General features: G+C 32.5%; 1 protein-coding gene across 2 annotated transcripts; it reads left to right on the plus strand.

The window, feature by feature from the left end:
* The first annotated feature begins 14,721 nt into the window (after positions 1-14,721).
* On the plus strand, positions 14,722-18,420 carry LOC115718466 (uncharacterized). 2 transcript variants are annotated; one of them, XM_030647250.2, is made up of 3 exons: positions 14,722-15,290; positions 15,557-17,134; positions 17,697-18,420. In XM_030647250.2, the coding sequence occupies exons 2-3, from the start codon at positions 15,645-15,647 to the stop codon at positions 17,944-17,946; spliced, it is 1,740 nt and encodes a 579-aa protein (XP_030503110.2). In that variant the 5' UTR covers positions 14,722-15,290; positions 15,557-15,644; the 3' UTR covers positions 17,947-18,420. The 2 variants fall into 2 exon arrangements, with proteins under 2 accessions (XP_030503110.2, XP_060966656.1); XM_061110673.1 differs by having other exon boundaries at positions 15,121-15,445.

The following is an 18,420-nucleotide window of genomic DNA, read 5'->3' on the forward strand; positions in this document are numbered from 1 at the left end:
TCTTTCAAAGTTTCACCTTCTCTTTACTTTACCTCGAAAAGGTCTTCCAATTGTGATGGTATCTGCCTTGAGTATGAAAATTGTGTATAGAATTCTTGAGAGAATTCATTCTAAGAATTAAACCTCCCTTGTGCGAGCTTAAAATACCATTGTTAGGTTGTTTCAGATAAAGTTGCTGGGATGATTTAACATCGTACATCCCCAGTAATATTTTGGAGATTTGCTTGCATCTCAAAGTACCTTATATGTGCTAAGGGATCTTCTCTCCTGGTATACATCTTCCATACTGACATCTTGAACTTAGGCAGGAGTAATGCATTAATGTATGCTGAGAATGGAGATACTCTTGAACTGTCTAGTTTTAGGTCTGTCAGTTTTGGGCTGGCTAGGCCCTTTATCATATCTCTAGTTTGATCCAATTGTGCTTGCAGAGATGGATCTGATGCGGTGGACACTTGTCCAAATGGCCTTTCTTGGTCAGGCTGAAACCCTTGGTTGGCTAGACCTTGGTCGGTCAACCCTTGGCTGAGTAGCTAGCCTTGGCTGACCAGCCCTAGGCTAGGCAGTTTGCCATGGCCGACTAGCCCTTGGTTGGTTGCTCTCCCTTGGACGACCAAGCCCGCTTGTGGGTTAATGGGAGGTTTATCATACTATTTGGTTGGGTTTGGCGGATCATCCTGCCTAAAACTATTGTTCAGTGGCGGAATAAAGTCACTTCTATTCTTGCTCCTCGAGTTGATGTTGTCTTGTGCGTTTTTCCTTATCCCATGACCTAGTCTGTTAAATAGGCCTTAGAACGAACTGTTCCCAAATACTTTAGGGAGGGGCATCACTATACTGGCTGTGCAAAGGTTGGCCGATTGGTGATGCTTCTTCTTTAGGAATGTCTGGCCATCCCCTAACACCTCTTGGTGCTAGGAACTGGCTACTCCGATCGTATGGTCTGTTTGGCAAGATTTGACCGTCTTTAGGCAAGGGAAAGTCTATCCTCGTGCTCGAGGGACTTGGTAAGACAGTTTGCCCATTATTTAGCTGCCCATAGGTCCTGCCTGAACTATTGATAAGCCTTCCTTATAAAGGATCTCTTATTAGATCCTGGCCTCTTCCGACAGTTCTCTTTTTGAACTACCTTATCAGGTCACTGACCTCCCTATTACAGTGGTTCAACTCCGCCTGATGGGCCTAAATGATGGCCTCCTGGTCGTCCATCCAGCTTAGAAATTTACGTCTCTGTTGGATGAAAGCATCGCAACCAACAACATGTGTTTCTTCTATTTGGGTGACCTAGCCCACAACTTCTTTGAGCCTGGCTAGCTTGATATTCTCTCCCAGATCCACTTGAGGCTTACCAATTGTTGGTTTGCCAATTCCTAGCCCTATTTCCCCTGCATAATATCGGGGAACAGTCCTAACTGCACTCTGTAAAGGTTGTTCCGTGTTAACATGACCTTCTGTTCGAGGTGTTGCTGGTGGATCTGTTCTGGGCGATAAGGGTTGATCATTAAAATTCATCATCATAGTGGGATCAACAGGATTAGTGGTATTGGCTGGCTTTGCAGGATTCGTTAGATTAACGGTGTGGGTTAGATTAATGAGACCTTCTGTGGTGGGAGGAACTCGAACATTGGGATTAGCCATCATATTATCTTGAGGAAGACCTGAGGAAGTGGGGGTAGTGGTTCTCCTAGATAAAGATATGATGATGATCAAGATGATAAATAATACTCTTAATGAAAGTACCAAAATGTTGACCTCAAATTTGGTCAACTAACAGCGGAGCCTTATTTATGACTAACAATAACCACATGTAAATTGTAAAAGAAAATAATAAAATTGGCACAACAATTTATAGAGGTTTGACCCCTTGTTTAGCGGGCAATGACCTACTCTCTTTTTATTTGTATTAATTCTAGAGATAATATCACGCAGATTATATGCTTTTACCTTGTAAGTGTTGGAATTTATTTTACCAGGATCTTAGATCTACTCACAAGTATGTTTATTAACATCCTAAATATGAACTTTCTAAAACGATAAATTAAACACATATAAAGTTTAAGAAACCTTACATTGGGTGCAGCGGAATATAATGACTCCTTCCGTTCAGATATCTAGCCCTTGATTCCTTTCTGTAGCAGAGCATTATCAATATCTGAACCTGGATCTCTTTCTCTGAATCTTTGATGCTGAAACTCCTTTGCTGATGATCTTTCTTCACGATCTTCCTCACTATGATTGAGGTATCACTTGATGTGTGTGGGCACTACTGTAATCACTAAGGATTTCGAAATTCTCAAGAGGGAAGAGAAGAAGTGACAGCTAAAGATAGGGAGAGAGAAGGCTCAGGTTTTTCTCTGAAGGAAAAATAGAAAATTTAAGTGTAAATTTCCTGAAGCCTTCACTATCTATTTATAGCATTCCACTAGGGTTAGGTTTGAATTATTTGGCATTAAAATAATGAAAAAATCAGTTTAAATTTCCTACAAAAGTGGCTGGCCCTACACTTAGTGGATTGGGCCTTGCTTTTTGCAATTTTGCAATTTTAACACCTTTTGTATCTGATTTTCTCAAAAATACCAATTTCCTAATTCAACCATTTAAATGCCAATTCTAACTATTTAATAACTATAAATAATTATTAAATAATATTGTCATTTATCATATTTATTAATTGAACCATACAAAGTATCATAATTAACAAATATGCCCCTATAAACTCTTTCTTTACAATTTCGCCCTTACTTAGTGAAAAATTCACAAATAGACATAGTCTAATTTGAGAATTATAATTGATTAATCAAAACCAATTACATGAGTCTTACAAGCAATATTATCTCAACTAGTGGGGGGACCATGGGTCTATATAACCGAGCTTCCAATAAGTAGATCAAGAATTTAGCACTAAAATTCACTAACTTATTAATTCTTCGTTGAATCCACGCATAGAACTTAGAATTGCACTCTCAGTATATAGAATGCTCTATATGTTCCACCATATAGACACATCATTAGTTATCCATTGTTATAATCCTAATGTGATCAATGATCCTCTATATGAATGATCTACACTGTAAAGGGATTAAATTACCGTTACACCCTACAATGTATTTATTCCTTAAAACACTTGACCCCGTATAAATGATATTTCACTAATGTGAAATGAGTACTCCACCATTTATGTTCTTTTGGTCAAGCTCGAAGGAGATCATCCTTTGCTTACTACTCGCCAGATAGAAGCTATAGATTCCATGTTTATGATAGCGCTCCCACTCAATTGCACTACCGTGTTCCCAAAATGTACGTATCACCCTGACCTAAAAGTAGGCTTAACTAACAAATCAAAGAACACGAATAGCCTTTCAAGATTGAGCCTAATCATATCAGGATTAAGATCATTTGATCTAGGATCAACTAGGCGATATTGACTTGAATAGATATTACGGTAAGTTTAATAAATCTAAGTCAAAGTTCAATATCGGTCCCTTCCGATGCATACTCCATGCATCCAACCTGAGCTTTACTTTAACCAATGCTCTGGAAAGAACATAGTATTTCTCCAAATACAAGTAAACTCTTGTTGTAGATTATCATATCAGTAAAACCCTATGTCTGATAAATCTAGGAAACTTTATTCACATAGTCATGTTTACTTTCCAATGTGTTGACGACACAATAAACAGGATCAAGTATGTGAAAAGGGTTTCAGATGAATTTATACATTATGTACATATAATCATGAAATAAATCATGTGAACCATGCAACATTAAATGTTATTTCTGATCTATATTAATAAGTAAATCTGATTATATTGAAATGAGTTTTATTTAGGGCATAAAACCCAACAAACTCCCACTTGCACTAATATAAAACAAAAAGTGCGTTTCAAATAATCTCAACACCTTGATATACAAATCAAGTGTAGTAGTAGTAAACTCCTCGTAATAGGATCTGAAAGGTTGAATTAAACACAACCTTTTCTCCACTATTACTCTTCCTTTAATCACAAAATCATTGATAATGTGAAATTCCTCTCTATATGTCTACTCTCTTGGGATACTGGATTCTATACCTTTGGCAACTACTTTTGGTTAATCAGGAAATTAACACTAGTAGTTTAAGGCAATTTGGAATGGTGCCAAAGATGTATAGAACTTTCCTTAGACTGAATAAGTAACTTTCCCGCAGACTTTAACATTCAGTCTACCTCTGGTAGACCTAGAGACTTCAGATAGGTTTTTACACTTCTCCAAAATCACTATTCCACCCCCAGAGTAATCACCATCTTATCAGAAAGATTTACTAGCACATAGGCAAATTTCGAAATCTGATATGGTGTAGTCTAAGAGTTTTAAACACACCCTTATAGACTAACATATAGTTCCTCTTCTTTATCTTAGGATTTACTTGATTGTCTTCCAATGTTCTTCTCCTGGATTAATCTGATACCTACTCATTACTCCCACTCAACAGATGTCTGGTTTAAGGCATACAAAAGCATATCTAAGACCTCTCACTGTTGATATAAGAAATTCTTTCATGGCTTTATCTTTTCTGGAATAGTTAAGACTTTTCCTTAGATAAATAAAATCTATACCTAAGAAGTTGTGAAGCTTCTATAGATTGCCATTAGAAAGAAAATGCTTCAGCATTTTACTAAAGTAAGTTGCTTGCATTAGAGTAAGTAATTACCAGGTATACCACAAGCCATAGGTTTAGATAAACTCAAACCTGTAATACTAGGAACAGGAAGTTTTGTTAAGTCCATTGAATAGACTTATAAACGAAAATTTCCTTTTATGTCCTTGTAATAGAAAACTTTAGGTTATTCCATGTGAATGGATTAAACCATAGTTCTATAGGCTTTCTTCTTAGTTTCTTATCTTGACAATCCATTACTTGTTTAAACTCACAATGGATTTTAATCACTAGTGTCTCCCAAGTCATAAGAAGGTGAGTTCCTAGAAACTCTCCCACTACGACAAGGTACCGCGAATTATGTCGAAGAAAACTAAATGGTATTAACCTCTTTGGTTGTGACAAGACAACAGAGGCAGTGGGATCATCATATGTCATATAAGATGATAGAACACTTTTGGAATCAAGAATTAAATATCTCCTTTATTTGCTACTTGTTTTTCAGACTTAGTCATTTTCTTAGAAAAGTAGTATTTGTTTGAACAAACACTTTCTTATCTATTGACAATGGGATGGTCCACCCCTAATCACTTAGAATAGCTAAGAAACCATGGTTAACAGTTCTAGCTTTTCTTAAGATTTTGATTAGGTCATCCATGAATCTAGTAATGATTTACATTAAGTATACAACCATTACATCATTCTGAAATTGTATTACCATAGAAGGATTTAGGCAACGACTAGTAACTAATCATCAATATGCAACTCGATATTTCTGGGGAGGTAAGTTTGGATATAATTCAAAAATCAATTTAATGATCTTTGAACTGCATATCTACTAACTATTTCTCCACCCCTATCAGTTTGCAAGATCTTTAACCACTTACCTTAACCATTGCTAGAAATTAATGAAATTTTCAAACATTTCAAATTTCTTGCTAAAAGGTATAATCTAGAGTTATCGTTTTAAGAATACAACGAAAAACTCATATCCACCCCTGAATGTACATCCATCTACGAATGAAATGAACTACTTTCAGTGGATATAGGCATATTAACTCTTTGCAGAGATTGATCTTGTCAAATCCACTATGAACAAGATACAAATGCCATAGATTAAAAAAAATGGTAGTGTTTATTGATGACATAGGTTTAGTTACATCAAAGAGTTCTTAGAATACTTCAAGTGGATCCTGGTCACAGAATACCTAACTCACATTCCATACAGTTTTAATCCATTAATAAAAGATGGATATTAAACACTTGAGAAAGTGTAACTGTATTGTATTCTGGAATTAGAAATTTAAGAAAATTTCTATTTGGAATCTAAAATTAAAGTCAAAGACTTAAATTTATACCAAATATAATGAATAATTCTATCTTGGACCAGCACTACTAATACAAACTCTAAGTCAGATTTGCCCATACAAGTAGGAAATTTCTAAGATTGAGGATTTATATCAATTGGGAATAGAATTTCGGGATTATAATCATATGCGTCATATAAAATGACATGAAATGATTTATAGACCATTCATCCAATGATATGTTTTGAAAGCTAATTCGAAATGAATAAGCTAAGAGGAATTAGGATAATTTCGTTTAAAATAAGAATCCAACGATGCTTCGATTAGCGAAAGTCAAAGTAATCTTATTTATATAATCTTCTTGTTTCATATCGTAAAAATACTAGTCTAAGGTGTCATCAATTGATGAACAGCTAGATGTCGCATGTACAATATTTATCTTTCGAAATCTAACACTATTATGTATGTCTAATGGTGAAAATCCACTAGGGATTTATCTCATTAGATAAACAAGCCAAGTTAGACCAACAATGAAGATTCGAAATTAAACTACAACTTAATAACAGAAAATAACATGGTTCAATATAAATTCATACACAATTCAGAAATTATAAGCATATAGCAAGTAGGAATGACTAGTGAAAATACTAAAACATACAATCCTAAATAATTTCCAAGGTTTTCAACAAACCGATACAAAGGTCCCTAAGAGGCGAGAGTCAAAGCATCATTTATTGAATAGAGTTGTCAGCTCATCTAAAATAGAAACCATTCTAGCAACCTTTTATTCGATCAAAATAAGAATCCAACGTTGTCTCGGTAGGCGAGAGTCAAGGTTATTCTCATTTTATGAGCTTCCACCATTGTTTCATGTTTCATAAGTTTATCTCTAAGTAGTCACCGTAGGGGAGAGTCTAATAGAGATGAAAACTTACAAAACACTTATCAAAGGAGATCTTACGGTGTTAAATGCGTTCAACAAATAACCATCCATAGGGGACGAAGTCTAGCGTCTCGAGGTTATATTGAAAACATTTAACTTTTGTAAGACCAACAATGGAGATCGAATATCTTAATAATAATCAAGCTCATTATTTAAAGTGAGTTGTATTTTCTTTGATTCTCTTTATTTAATTTATTTATTTTAAATATATATTTATTTAAAATTTCCAATTTAGAATGAAAAATTCTAAATATAAATTTTAATTTAATATTTATAAATTTTACTTAGATGAATTATTTCCATCTTAGTAATAATTTCCAATAAATATTTAGAAAAATATTCAATTTAAGCTGTTACAAAATTAATATAAATTAATTTACAACTCAAATTTAATTTTCTTTAAATATATATTGCATTTCGAAAAATTAAAGTATTTAAGAATACAATTTTCGAAAATGCATGTTAAAATAAAAAATTAATCCTGGAAAAATTATTCTAATTTAATGTTGGCCCAAAATTAATTAATAAAATTAATTTACAACAAAAAATATAATTTTCCTATTTAATTAAATATATAAGAAAAATTTCAAATATTTAAGTATGATGATGAAAATCAACTTAAATATTAATTTTCTATGTAATTAAATACACTAGAAAAATACTTCAAGCAAAAATATCATCTATCTAGATTTTCCTTTGACTAATTAATTCAATTTCTAATAATATACTTTAATTCATTTTATTTTAAATTAATCAATAAATGAAAAAATCATTGATTTAAGTTGATCCAAGAATTAATTAAAATAATTAATTTACAACTTAATCTATTTTTCAAGATAAAATTCGAAATTCTAGCATTTAAGAAATGCAATTTCGAAAATTGATTAATAAAATAAAGAAAAAATATATTTTGAAAATTATTTAAATTTAGTTGAAAAATTAAATTTCAACTAAAAATAATTTTCTATTTAATTAAATGTCATGAAAAAGAAATATTTAAGTATGATGATAAAATCAACTTAGATATTTAATTTTCAAATTAATTAAATGTATTAAATTCAAGAAATAAATAATTAAGTGTAGAGAGGCTTAATTATTAATCTCTAGTTTAATACTAGGAAAAAAATATACTTAAAATAAATTGTACCAAAATTAATTATTTAAATAATTAATTTCACAATGTATAATATTTTCCTATTTAATATTAGAAATAATAAGTAGTCTAGAAATAACTATCTAGAAAATATCTTATTTGACTAAGTATCTTTTCCACAAAATTTGAAAAAAAATATCTAATTTAAGTTGACTAGAAAAAATCTAGAACTTAAATATTTTTCAAATTTAAATTTAATTAAATATCAAAAATTAAGTTGTAACCACTTAATTTGAAAATATTCCATTTTAAGTTAATATTCGAAAAGATATTAACTTAAAAAATATCTAAAGAATCTTAATAACCAATGCCTAAAATTCCTCAACTTAATTTTGAAATTTTGAATTCAAAAGATATTCAGATTTAAGTTGGTTAGTTGAAGATAACTAAATATCAACTTAAATAGGAATATTTAATGAAAAATTTAAATTAAGTTCCAGAAAGAATCTAGATGGTTATAATTCTATATTTAATTAAATACAAGAAAATACATATAGTTTAGCTTAGAATAAAAAATAATTCTTTAAACTATATTTTTCTTAAATTAATTTCAAAATAAATGAAATTAATTATGTTGCTAATCAATTTTAATTAGGTTAAACTAGTGTAATTAACCTAGTACGATCATTCAAATCGAGCAAATGGGCCTTCACAATTGGGGTGGTTTGTGTGAGGGGGAGTCTTGGGTTCGGTATGTCGTACCCACTTCTATGGCTCCCAACTCTCACACAAGGCCCAAAAGAGAGGAATTTAACCTTAATAAGAACAACTGTTATTAATTGAATAAGCCCAAAACTAAATGGGCCTAAATAAAATCTATCAATGACTATGACATTTTATTTTGCAACATTAACCTATATGCATCTATAATAAAATTAAACACATAGGCTCACACAGGCACACTTTGGATGGGTCCTATCATGTTGCTAGGTCATACACAGATGAAAGAAGATTGTAAATATACTGTTACAAATTATTATCTTGATCAAGGAGCCATCGGATCATTAGATGCGGCAAAAAGTAACCATGGCTATTTGCGATCAAGTAATAATAGGTTTTAAAAACTTACACATAAGCTAAAACACATACTCCCGCAACAAGGTTACTGGATAGTTGGATGTAGGATTTATTTAATTTTAAATAAATATTTAATTTCGAAAATAATTAATTAAATAAAAAAAATAAAAAATTTCGAAAATTTTTAAAAAAATTTAAAAAAAATTCGAAATTTAAAAAAAAATTTAAAATTAAACCTACAATTTTTGAAAAATTAGGTTTCAACCAACCTAAATATCATTTCAAAAATTTGCTAACTACTTTTAAATTTTAAATGTTATTTTATAAATAAAAATTAAATAAAAAATTAGAAAAGATAAATAAATATCTTTTTCAAATTTTTAAATGTAATTTAAATAAATAAAATAACAAAATTTAAAAAATTAGCAAAATATCTTATATCTATTTAAAATTACATGATTATAAATATCTTATTTTAAATTTAAATATGGTCAAAATATCTAAAAAGATTTAATTAAAAAATCTTAAAAGATAAGATATTTTTAAAATATCTTAAAAGATATTATAAATATCTTAAAAGATATTATAAATATCTTAAAATATCTGACCTTAAATTTAAAAAAAAATATAATCAAATTTAAAAATAAGATAGATTTTTAAGCAAAAAGATAAATACTAATTCTATTCAAATTCAAATTACACTAATATCTTGAATTAAATTAAAAAAATTTAAATTAATTCAAAATGATAATTAGAATTGAATTAGGAATAGTAATAGTATATATACAAAACCATAAAAAAAATTGGAAGTTAATTCCATGAAAAAGTATGAAAAATTGAAGAAAATTGAAAAAATTCGAAACTGTACGGACAGTTCTGCGATCGCAGGAAACTATCAAGACAAATTTCCGATTTTGTCAAATCTTCAAAAAATCATAACTAATTTAAATAAAATCCAAATTGAGTTCTGTAAAAGGCTAACTTGCTTAATTTTTTCCATACTATCCAATAAAAATAATGCCAGAACCGAAATAACAATTATTTTTCACGAAAATTTCACAATCATCAATCAATCATCAAATAACACTCAATACAACATGATACCATCCAAAGAACATACAAACAATCGTTTTAAAGTCCAAATTACATGTAAGTAAATCAATTACCATGGCTCTGATACCAGTTGTTGGAATTTATTTTACCAGGATCTTAGATCTACTCACAAGTATGTTTATTAACATCCTAAATATGAACTTTCTAAAACGATAAATTAAACACATATAAAGTTTAAGAAACCTTACATTGGGTGCAGCGGAATATAATGACTCCTTCCGTTCAGATATCTAGCCCTTGATTCCTTTCTGTAGCAGAGCATTATCAATATCTGAACCTGGATCTCTTTCTCTGAATCTTTGATGCTGAAACTCCTTTGCTGATGATCTTTCTTCACGATCTTCCTCACTATGATTGAGGTATCACTTGATGTGTGTGGGCACTACTGTAATCACTAAGGATTTCGAAATTCTCAAGAGGGAAGAGAAGAAGTGACAGCTAAAGATAGGGAGAGAGAAGGCTCAGGTTTTTCTCTGAAGGAAAAATAGAAAATTTAAGTGTAAATTTCCTGAAGCCTTCACTATCTATTTATAGCATTCCACTAGGGTTAGGTTTGAATTATTTGGCATTAAAATAATGAAAAAATCAGTTTAAATTTCCTACAAAAGTGGCTGGCCCTACACTTAGTGGATTGGGCCTTGCTTTTTGCAATTTTGCAATTTTAACACCTTTTGTATCTGATTTTCTCAAAAATACCAATTTCCTAATTCAACCATTTAAATGCCAATTCTAACTATTTAATAACTATAAATAATTATTAAATAATATTGTCATTTATCATATTTATTAATTGAACCATACAAAGTATCATAATTAACAAATATGCCCCTATAAACTCTTTCTTTACAATTTCGCCCTTACTTAGTGAAAAATTCACAAATAGACATAGTCTAATTTGAGAATTATAATTGATTAATCAAAACCAATTACATGAGTCTTACAAGCAATATTATCTCAACTAGTGGGGGGACCATGGGTCTATATAACCGAGCTTCCAATAAGTAGATCAAGAATTTAGCACTAAAATTCACTAACTTATTAATTCTTCGTTGAATCCACGCATAGAACTTAGAATTGCACTCTCAGTATATAGAATGCTCTATATGTTCCACCATATAGACACATCATTAGTTATCCATTGTTATAATCCTAATGTGATCAATGATCCTCTATATGAATGATCTACACTGTAAAGGGATTAAATTACCGTTACACCCTACAATGTATTTATTCCTTAAAACACTTGACCCCGTATAAATGATATTTCAGCTAATGTGAAATGAGTACTCCACCATTTATGTTCTTTTGGTCAAGCTCGAAGGAGATCATCCTTTGCTTACTACTCGCCAGATAGAAGCTATAGATTCCATGTTTATGATAGCGCTCCCACTCAATTGCACTACCGTGTTCCCAAAATGTACGTATCACCCTGACCTAAAAGTAGGCTTAACTAACAAATCAAAGAACACGAATAGCCTTTCAAGATTGAGCCTAATCATATCAGGATTAAGATCATTTGATCTAGGATCAACTAGGCGATATTGACTTGAATAGATATTACGGTAAGTTTAATAAATCTAAGTCAAAGTTCAATATCGGTCCCTTCCGATGCATACTCCATGCATCCAACCTGAGCTTTACTTTAACCAATGCTCTGGAAAGAACATAGTATTTCTCCAAATACAAGTAAACTCTTGTTGTAGATTATCATATCAGTAAAACCCTATGTCTGATAAATCTAGGAAACTTTATTCACATAGTCATGTTTACTTTCCAATGTGTTGACGACACAATAAACAGGATCAAGTATGTGAAAAGGGTTTCAGATGAATTTATACATTATGTACATATAATCATGAAATAAATCATGTGAACCATGCAACATTAAATGTTATTTCTGATCTATATTAATAAGTAAATCTGATTATATTGAAATGAGTTTTATTTAGGGCATAAAACCCAACAGTAAGTTCTAGACATGGCTCTCTTTGAATGTTATAATGATGAGAACTGATGTATGACAAATTCTGAACAAGTGAGATGAGAAAATAGGCTTAGTGTCTAGTGATTAGAGAATGTAGTGTGAGAGAGGAGTGAGAGTGCTCTAGGGCTTGAGGGACTTAGAGTTTAGGTCCCTTTTCTTTTTGCCTAATGCCCTTTATATAGTTTTAAGGCTTACAAATATCCCTTAAAATAGAAAAAATTACTCTTTTATCATATATTTAAGTTACAAAGATAACTAATTATTATCCCTAAAAGATATGTAGATAGTTTGGGGTTGAATCTCTACTTTCGTGGGTTGTTAGAGTTGTTCTGCAACTAAAACTGAGTTGTGACCCATCCAAAAAGATGGTTGTGGACCCCGACATTCAATCGGGCTTCCTTTGATGCTCTTTACCTATGCTGGTCGACCTACCCTTTGCTTGGGGCTGGCCAACACATAAACTTCTTTAGCCGGCCAGGGTGTGGTCCGACCAGACCCTCCTGTTTAGCCATTTCCATATAGCTTGATCTTGCCTGAGTGTTTGGATCTCTTGTTAATTGATGTGTTGTACATGGTGACTTTGCTCACTTATTGACACGTTGTATTCTACGTTGCCTCAGTCTTGCCTATATGGACATGCCACGTCAAGTAGGCAAAAAATTGGGATAACATATGCCATATCTAAAATATTAACAGAAACATAATGCATTATCAACATCATATTTGACACATTAATGTAAAATTTCAAAACTTTTCTTATTGCATTGACTATTCTGTTAAATCTTCAAAAGTTTCTTATTACAAAAATAGCACAACTTTTAAGGCCTAAGATAAGTGTTACCATGTGGATCAAACTCCGAAGAACAACTAAATAAGGAACCTTATGCAAAGCATTCCAGCCAACTACACCACACACTCGGTGGTACAATTAATCAGTCATTTAAAAAATAAAAAATAATCAGTATTTTTGTAAAAAAAAAAAACTTATAGTCCTTAGAGATATTTAAAAATAGAATAAATAGGATTATTTCCTCCTAAAGAAACTAGCAATAAGAAAAGTTAGGGCAATGTTAGAGCAAAACGATAAAGAAACTAGAAAGAAACATTCAGACTGTTCTTCCCTTTCTTAACTTTAGGGAGAGAAATATTTTCAGCAACATTAACTTTCAATTTCTTCTTAACATGGCAATGATCACTTTTCTTAGTAGGCGCAGCAAAGTCTGAATCATCATCTTCAACAACGGGCTGTTTGCCTTTAGATTTGTTGGCAAGAGATTTAACACTTATTTTTGAAAGTTTTTTCAGCAATGATGATGAAGAAGATGAAGACTAAGTAATGGTCATTTATAGAACAGAAAAAAAAAAGAAAGAAAAAAATTAGAAAAAATGTGGTCAGATAATGGAGGAAGACAGTTGAGGAAGATAGACGAAATCGTTTTTTTTTTTTTTTGGGACCAAAAATGGTTTTAAGAAAGGGAGAAGTTTTAAAAAGAAAGCTACAATGAAAATTGAAATGAAACTAGAAAAAAAATGATAGGAAAGGAAAAAAAAATAGATAGTGTGAAGGTGGCATAATGATATTATGCATGTATAAGAAATATTAGTGTAAATAAAATAATATCAAAAATAAAAATATAAGAGGAGTCATGTAAAGGTATAGAATAATATTTTTGAATTTTTATATTTTTTATGTATTTTTTTTTATAGTATTAATTTTAAAAAAGTATAAAAATGTTTTTGTTTGTGTAGAAATAATTTTTTTTTTTTAGGCTAATTAGGATTTTTACCCCCGAACTTTGACATGTACCAAATCATGCCTCCTGAACTTTTAAGGTTGTTAAAATGATCCTTGAACTATTGAGATTGTTGAATATATGGATTTTTGTCTAATTTTAGTAAAAAATTTCTAACACGGATGAAAATTCTGAGGATATGATTACTGTTTTTATTTATTTATTTTTTTTTGTGAAAAGGCAATGATATAACTTTGAAAATTATTTAGATTCAATTTATCTTATTTTTCAAAATTCTATGTCCAAAAAAATAAAATACAACCGTCGAAATAATTAAAAAATTCCTTTCAAACAAAATAATTAGAAAATCTTGTTTTGTTAAAAAATTGTAAAATGTCTCTGTTTTTTTTTTTTTGAAGAATATAAAATGTCTCTGTTAGTTAAGGAAATATTTATTAGTTATGAAGATTGGTATGTTACTGGCATGACCTATAAACTTAAGGTAGTTTCCTTAAGTTTACTAAACAAAGATGTTAAAGGATTTTTTTTTTTCAATTATATAAAGAAGTTTACTAGATTGTTCTCCATAAAAATCTCTTGTTAATCACAGTTTCAAAAAACATAAAAGTAAAAAACCAAAACCTACACCGCCACTTCTAATTTAGAACCGACACGTGTCACTGAAGGAACAGGCAAAAGAAGGTCGGTAAGAATCACGGTTTCCTTTTCCAATAGGGAGGTGAAGGGTGTTGGAACACGTGGCAGAATTCATTAAGGCAAGCAGATCTGATGAGATCTAAAAGTCCAAAACAGTCCCGTGAAGCTAGCCGCGTTAGATTGATATTTTCATTTTCACCCAGACTCAACCCAACTCAACCCCCTCACTTGAGGGCAAATGACCCGGGCCCACCCACAGTATACCAAAATACTACACAAAATATCAAACCAAAACAACCCCAAATACCATTTGGCCCATTTCCATTTTACAGTATTTTAGTCTTACTCACATATAAAATACGACTCCTTTTATTTACTGTACTACCTATTCATTACAAAGTAAAAATCATTCTAACACTCCCCTAATAATTGACTTCCAAGTTTCCTCTTTCATTTACTCATATTCACATATAAATACTACTCATTATTACCAACTCGTTATTAACTCAATTTTTTTTTTTTTATTTCTCTTTTTAAAATTATTTATTTTGGAAACGGCCAAAGACCAATAAAAGCTTTTTTGTATATATAGAACATTATATGCCTCTCTCCCCTTTGATAAAGTGAAGCTACGGTCAGTAGTTCCACTTTGTCTCTCAGGCTCAGTTTTCGCCGGAACTGTTTCGGAGAAGATTTAAATTAAGTAAATAAAAATAAAATCTTTTGGACTCCGAACAGAATCTAAACGTAAGTGTATTATTCTCTTTTCTGTAGTTTTTAGGAATTTCACAGATTTGGGGATTCTTCTTTTCTTAGAGTTTCGAGCCAAGTTTTTGAGTAGTCTTTGGGTTGCGTTTTATGGATCCGAATTTCCTGGAAAATGAACTTTTTCTTCTTATTAGGTAGATTACATATGTTTAGAAAAATCTCAGTGTTATTTTCTGCGAAATTTGGTAACTATTTGAATTAGTTGACTTAATATTGTGTTTTTATTTTCTTTTTCCTCTTTCCAGAAAGAAGAAAGGAAGTCTTTTTTGCTGAACCATTTTTTATACATTAGAAAGATTAAAAAAGGAAAAAGAAAAGAAGAGGTGGAATCGAATGGCGGTGAAGGTAGCCACAACTGGTTTGCAATGGCCGATTCTTCCTCATTCTCCATCTTCTTCACAAACGCTGGCCTCTGCCGCTATATATTCTCCTTCTTCTAAGCGCCGAAGCCGTGGAGACGGAGCCACGCTCGTGTGCCGGCACGTGCGAAAATTGCAACGCTCCTCCCTGTTCGGGACTACGTCGATTAGGCTACACCGTTCTTGGTCATGTGAGATGCCCAAATCTGAATTCCGTACTATTCGGAGAGCCTCTACCGCCAGCTTAGAGTCATTCTCCGACGAAGATTTCTCGAAGAACATTCAAGAATTGGCGCTTAGATTCCAACTCTCAGATGACGACGACGTTGACGATGAAAGCACGGGCTTCTTCAGTTCTTTGTCAGAACTCGATTCCGAGCGTAATAGTTTCAGTTATGAAGGTTCTGTAATGAAGAGCAGCCTCAAATTCGTAGATAACCGGACTATGTTTCCAATGGAGCCGCCGTGGCCGGGAATTAAACAGGAGCTGCCAGATTGGACCATGAAGGACGAAATTATTCCGGCTAGTATCGAGCGGAAGGCGAACAGCGTCGATCTGCCTCACTCGCTTCGAATTATAAAGAGAAAGATACAATGGCAAGATAGTTTTAGGGAAGCTGGTGAATCGGCTTATTGTTCTGTGAAAAAGGCCTTTTCTTCCATGGTGTTCATAATAAGAGAGCTCCATAGTTACACTCTACAAATGAGTGGACTTATCTACTGCGAAGAGTTACAGGACGTTCTAAGCCGGGTCCAGAAGGAGATGCACGCTTCTTTCGTGTGGCTATTCCAACAAGTGTTCTCTCACACGCCGACCTTGATGGTCTACGTGATGATTCTTTTGGCGAATTTCACAGTTTATTCTATGGGTCATGACACTGCGTTTGCGGCTGCAGTTTCTCCGTATGGATCTTACTCAACTGCAATGGAGGCTGCTTTGATTGACGCGCATGACAATAGCCATCATGGCAAGTTTGATTCTTCGTCAGTTAAGTCGTTTTCAGTGTCGTCCGGTGGTAGAACAACATCAATTGGGGGAAATAATGGCGGTGGTGGGGATAGTCGGCCGGTTGCTAGTGGAACCGACGGGGACGGTGGATTTAACGATTCTGATCAGTTTCGGGGTGTTTTGCCTGATGGGGCTTCTCAAATGTCCTCATTTGGGACTAGGGAAGCTGCAGCAGCAGGGTCCTCTGTTTCAGACCAGGAGACCAGAGAAGAAGAGTTGGCATTATGGGGTTCTATTGTGGACGAAGCCGCTTCTTTCAGAGACGAAGCTTTGGACCAACAAACAATTCGGAAGTTCGTTTCTCCGGTGAACGCGAAGATTGAATCCGATAATTATGAGGAGTTTGTCAGAACCGATCTCGTTTACCAAATGGGTTTATCTCAGAATCCCAGCAATCCTCTCCTCTTGGCCAATTACGCTCAATTCCTTTACCTCGTTGCTCATGACTACGACAGGTACTGTTTCTACATTCATTCAAATTTTCTAATATTTTTATTTGTTTTCACATTAAAAAAAAGTTTAAGGGCTGCTTTATTTTGGTTTAGTTGTACAAGTAAATCTTGTAATTACTCATTGATAAGATAATCCTTGTCCTTTTACAGTGTTTTACACCTAAATTAGCTGAATAGTCCCCTATAGCAGAATAGTCCTGTGTTGAATATTCTTAGTTAACTTTAATATGATCCATCTTTGTCGCTGTACTCAAATTGTGGTTAGGCTGCAACTTTATGATAACGATATGTGTGGTGTAGGCAAATAAAATCATGAAGTTCGAAGAAAATAAATTAACTTTTTGATATGGTCATGTGCTCTATGTGTCCCACATACGAAAAAAAATCTTTCATCTAGTGTATGTAAAGGCTTAGAGAATTAGTCAAATAATTTATTTTGACTTATATAGTTGAGTAGAATGATAACAATTGATTAACTAAACTAAACTTAAACTTAAACTTAAACTTAAACTACACACATACTGATTACTGACTTTATTATATGATTTTTTATATAATGGTACAGAGCAGAAGAGTACTTTAAGAAGGCAACTGGTGTGGAGCCACCAGACGCCGAGGCTTATGACAAGTACGCAACGTTCTTATGGAGAGCCCGAAACAACTTATGGGCTGCCGAAGAGACCTTCTTGGAGGCCATTAATGTCGACCCTGCCAACTCTTACTACGCTGCTAACTACGCTCACTTCCTTTGGAACACTGGTGGCGAAGACACCTGTTTCCCTCTCACCTCTGATGATACCAATGAAGATTGTTAAAAATAAAAATAAAAAAAATAGATAAATGATAAATTGCCTGTCAGTGTCGAATCTACCACACCCCACCTTATTTTTCTCTTGAAATTGGTCACAAATAAAATTCAAGGAAAAAAAAAATAGAAAATTAGCTTTTATTTTAGGGGATATATGACATGGCTTTTTTTTTTTTGTTAATTATTTAAATTTTTATGTTTTTAAAATTTTGGCCAAGGGAAGAATGTGGATGGTCACCTGGCCGTAGAATGGGGCTATGTACATGATGCGGCTACAAATCGGCAGTGTTTGGCTCTGCGTGTCTAGTGATTAGTACTCTCGAGATCTACTACCACCGCCTGGGACTTGGGTTATGCTTTTTGCACAGATTTTTTTTTTTTGTTTTGTTTTGGTAGACACGAACACATGGCAAATGTAATTAGCTTTTTTTGTTAATATAATGCCATTTCAGATTAAATGAAAAAGGAAAAACTTACACCA

The sequence above is a fragment of the Cannabis sativa genome, chromosome 2, assembly GCF_029168945.1.
Source record: "Cannabis sativa cultivar Pink pepper isolate KNU-18-1 chromosome 2, ASM2916894v1, whole genome shotgun sequence".
In the NCBI taxonomy this organism is placed as follows: Eukaryota; Viridiplantae; Streptophyta; class Magnoliopsida; order Rosales; family Cannabaceae; genus Cannabis; species Cannabis sativa.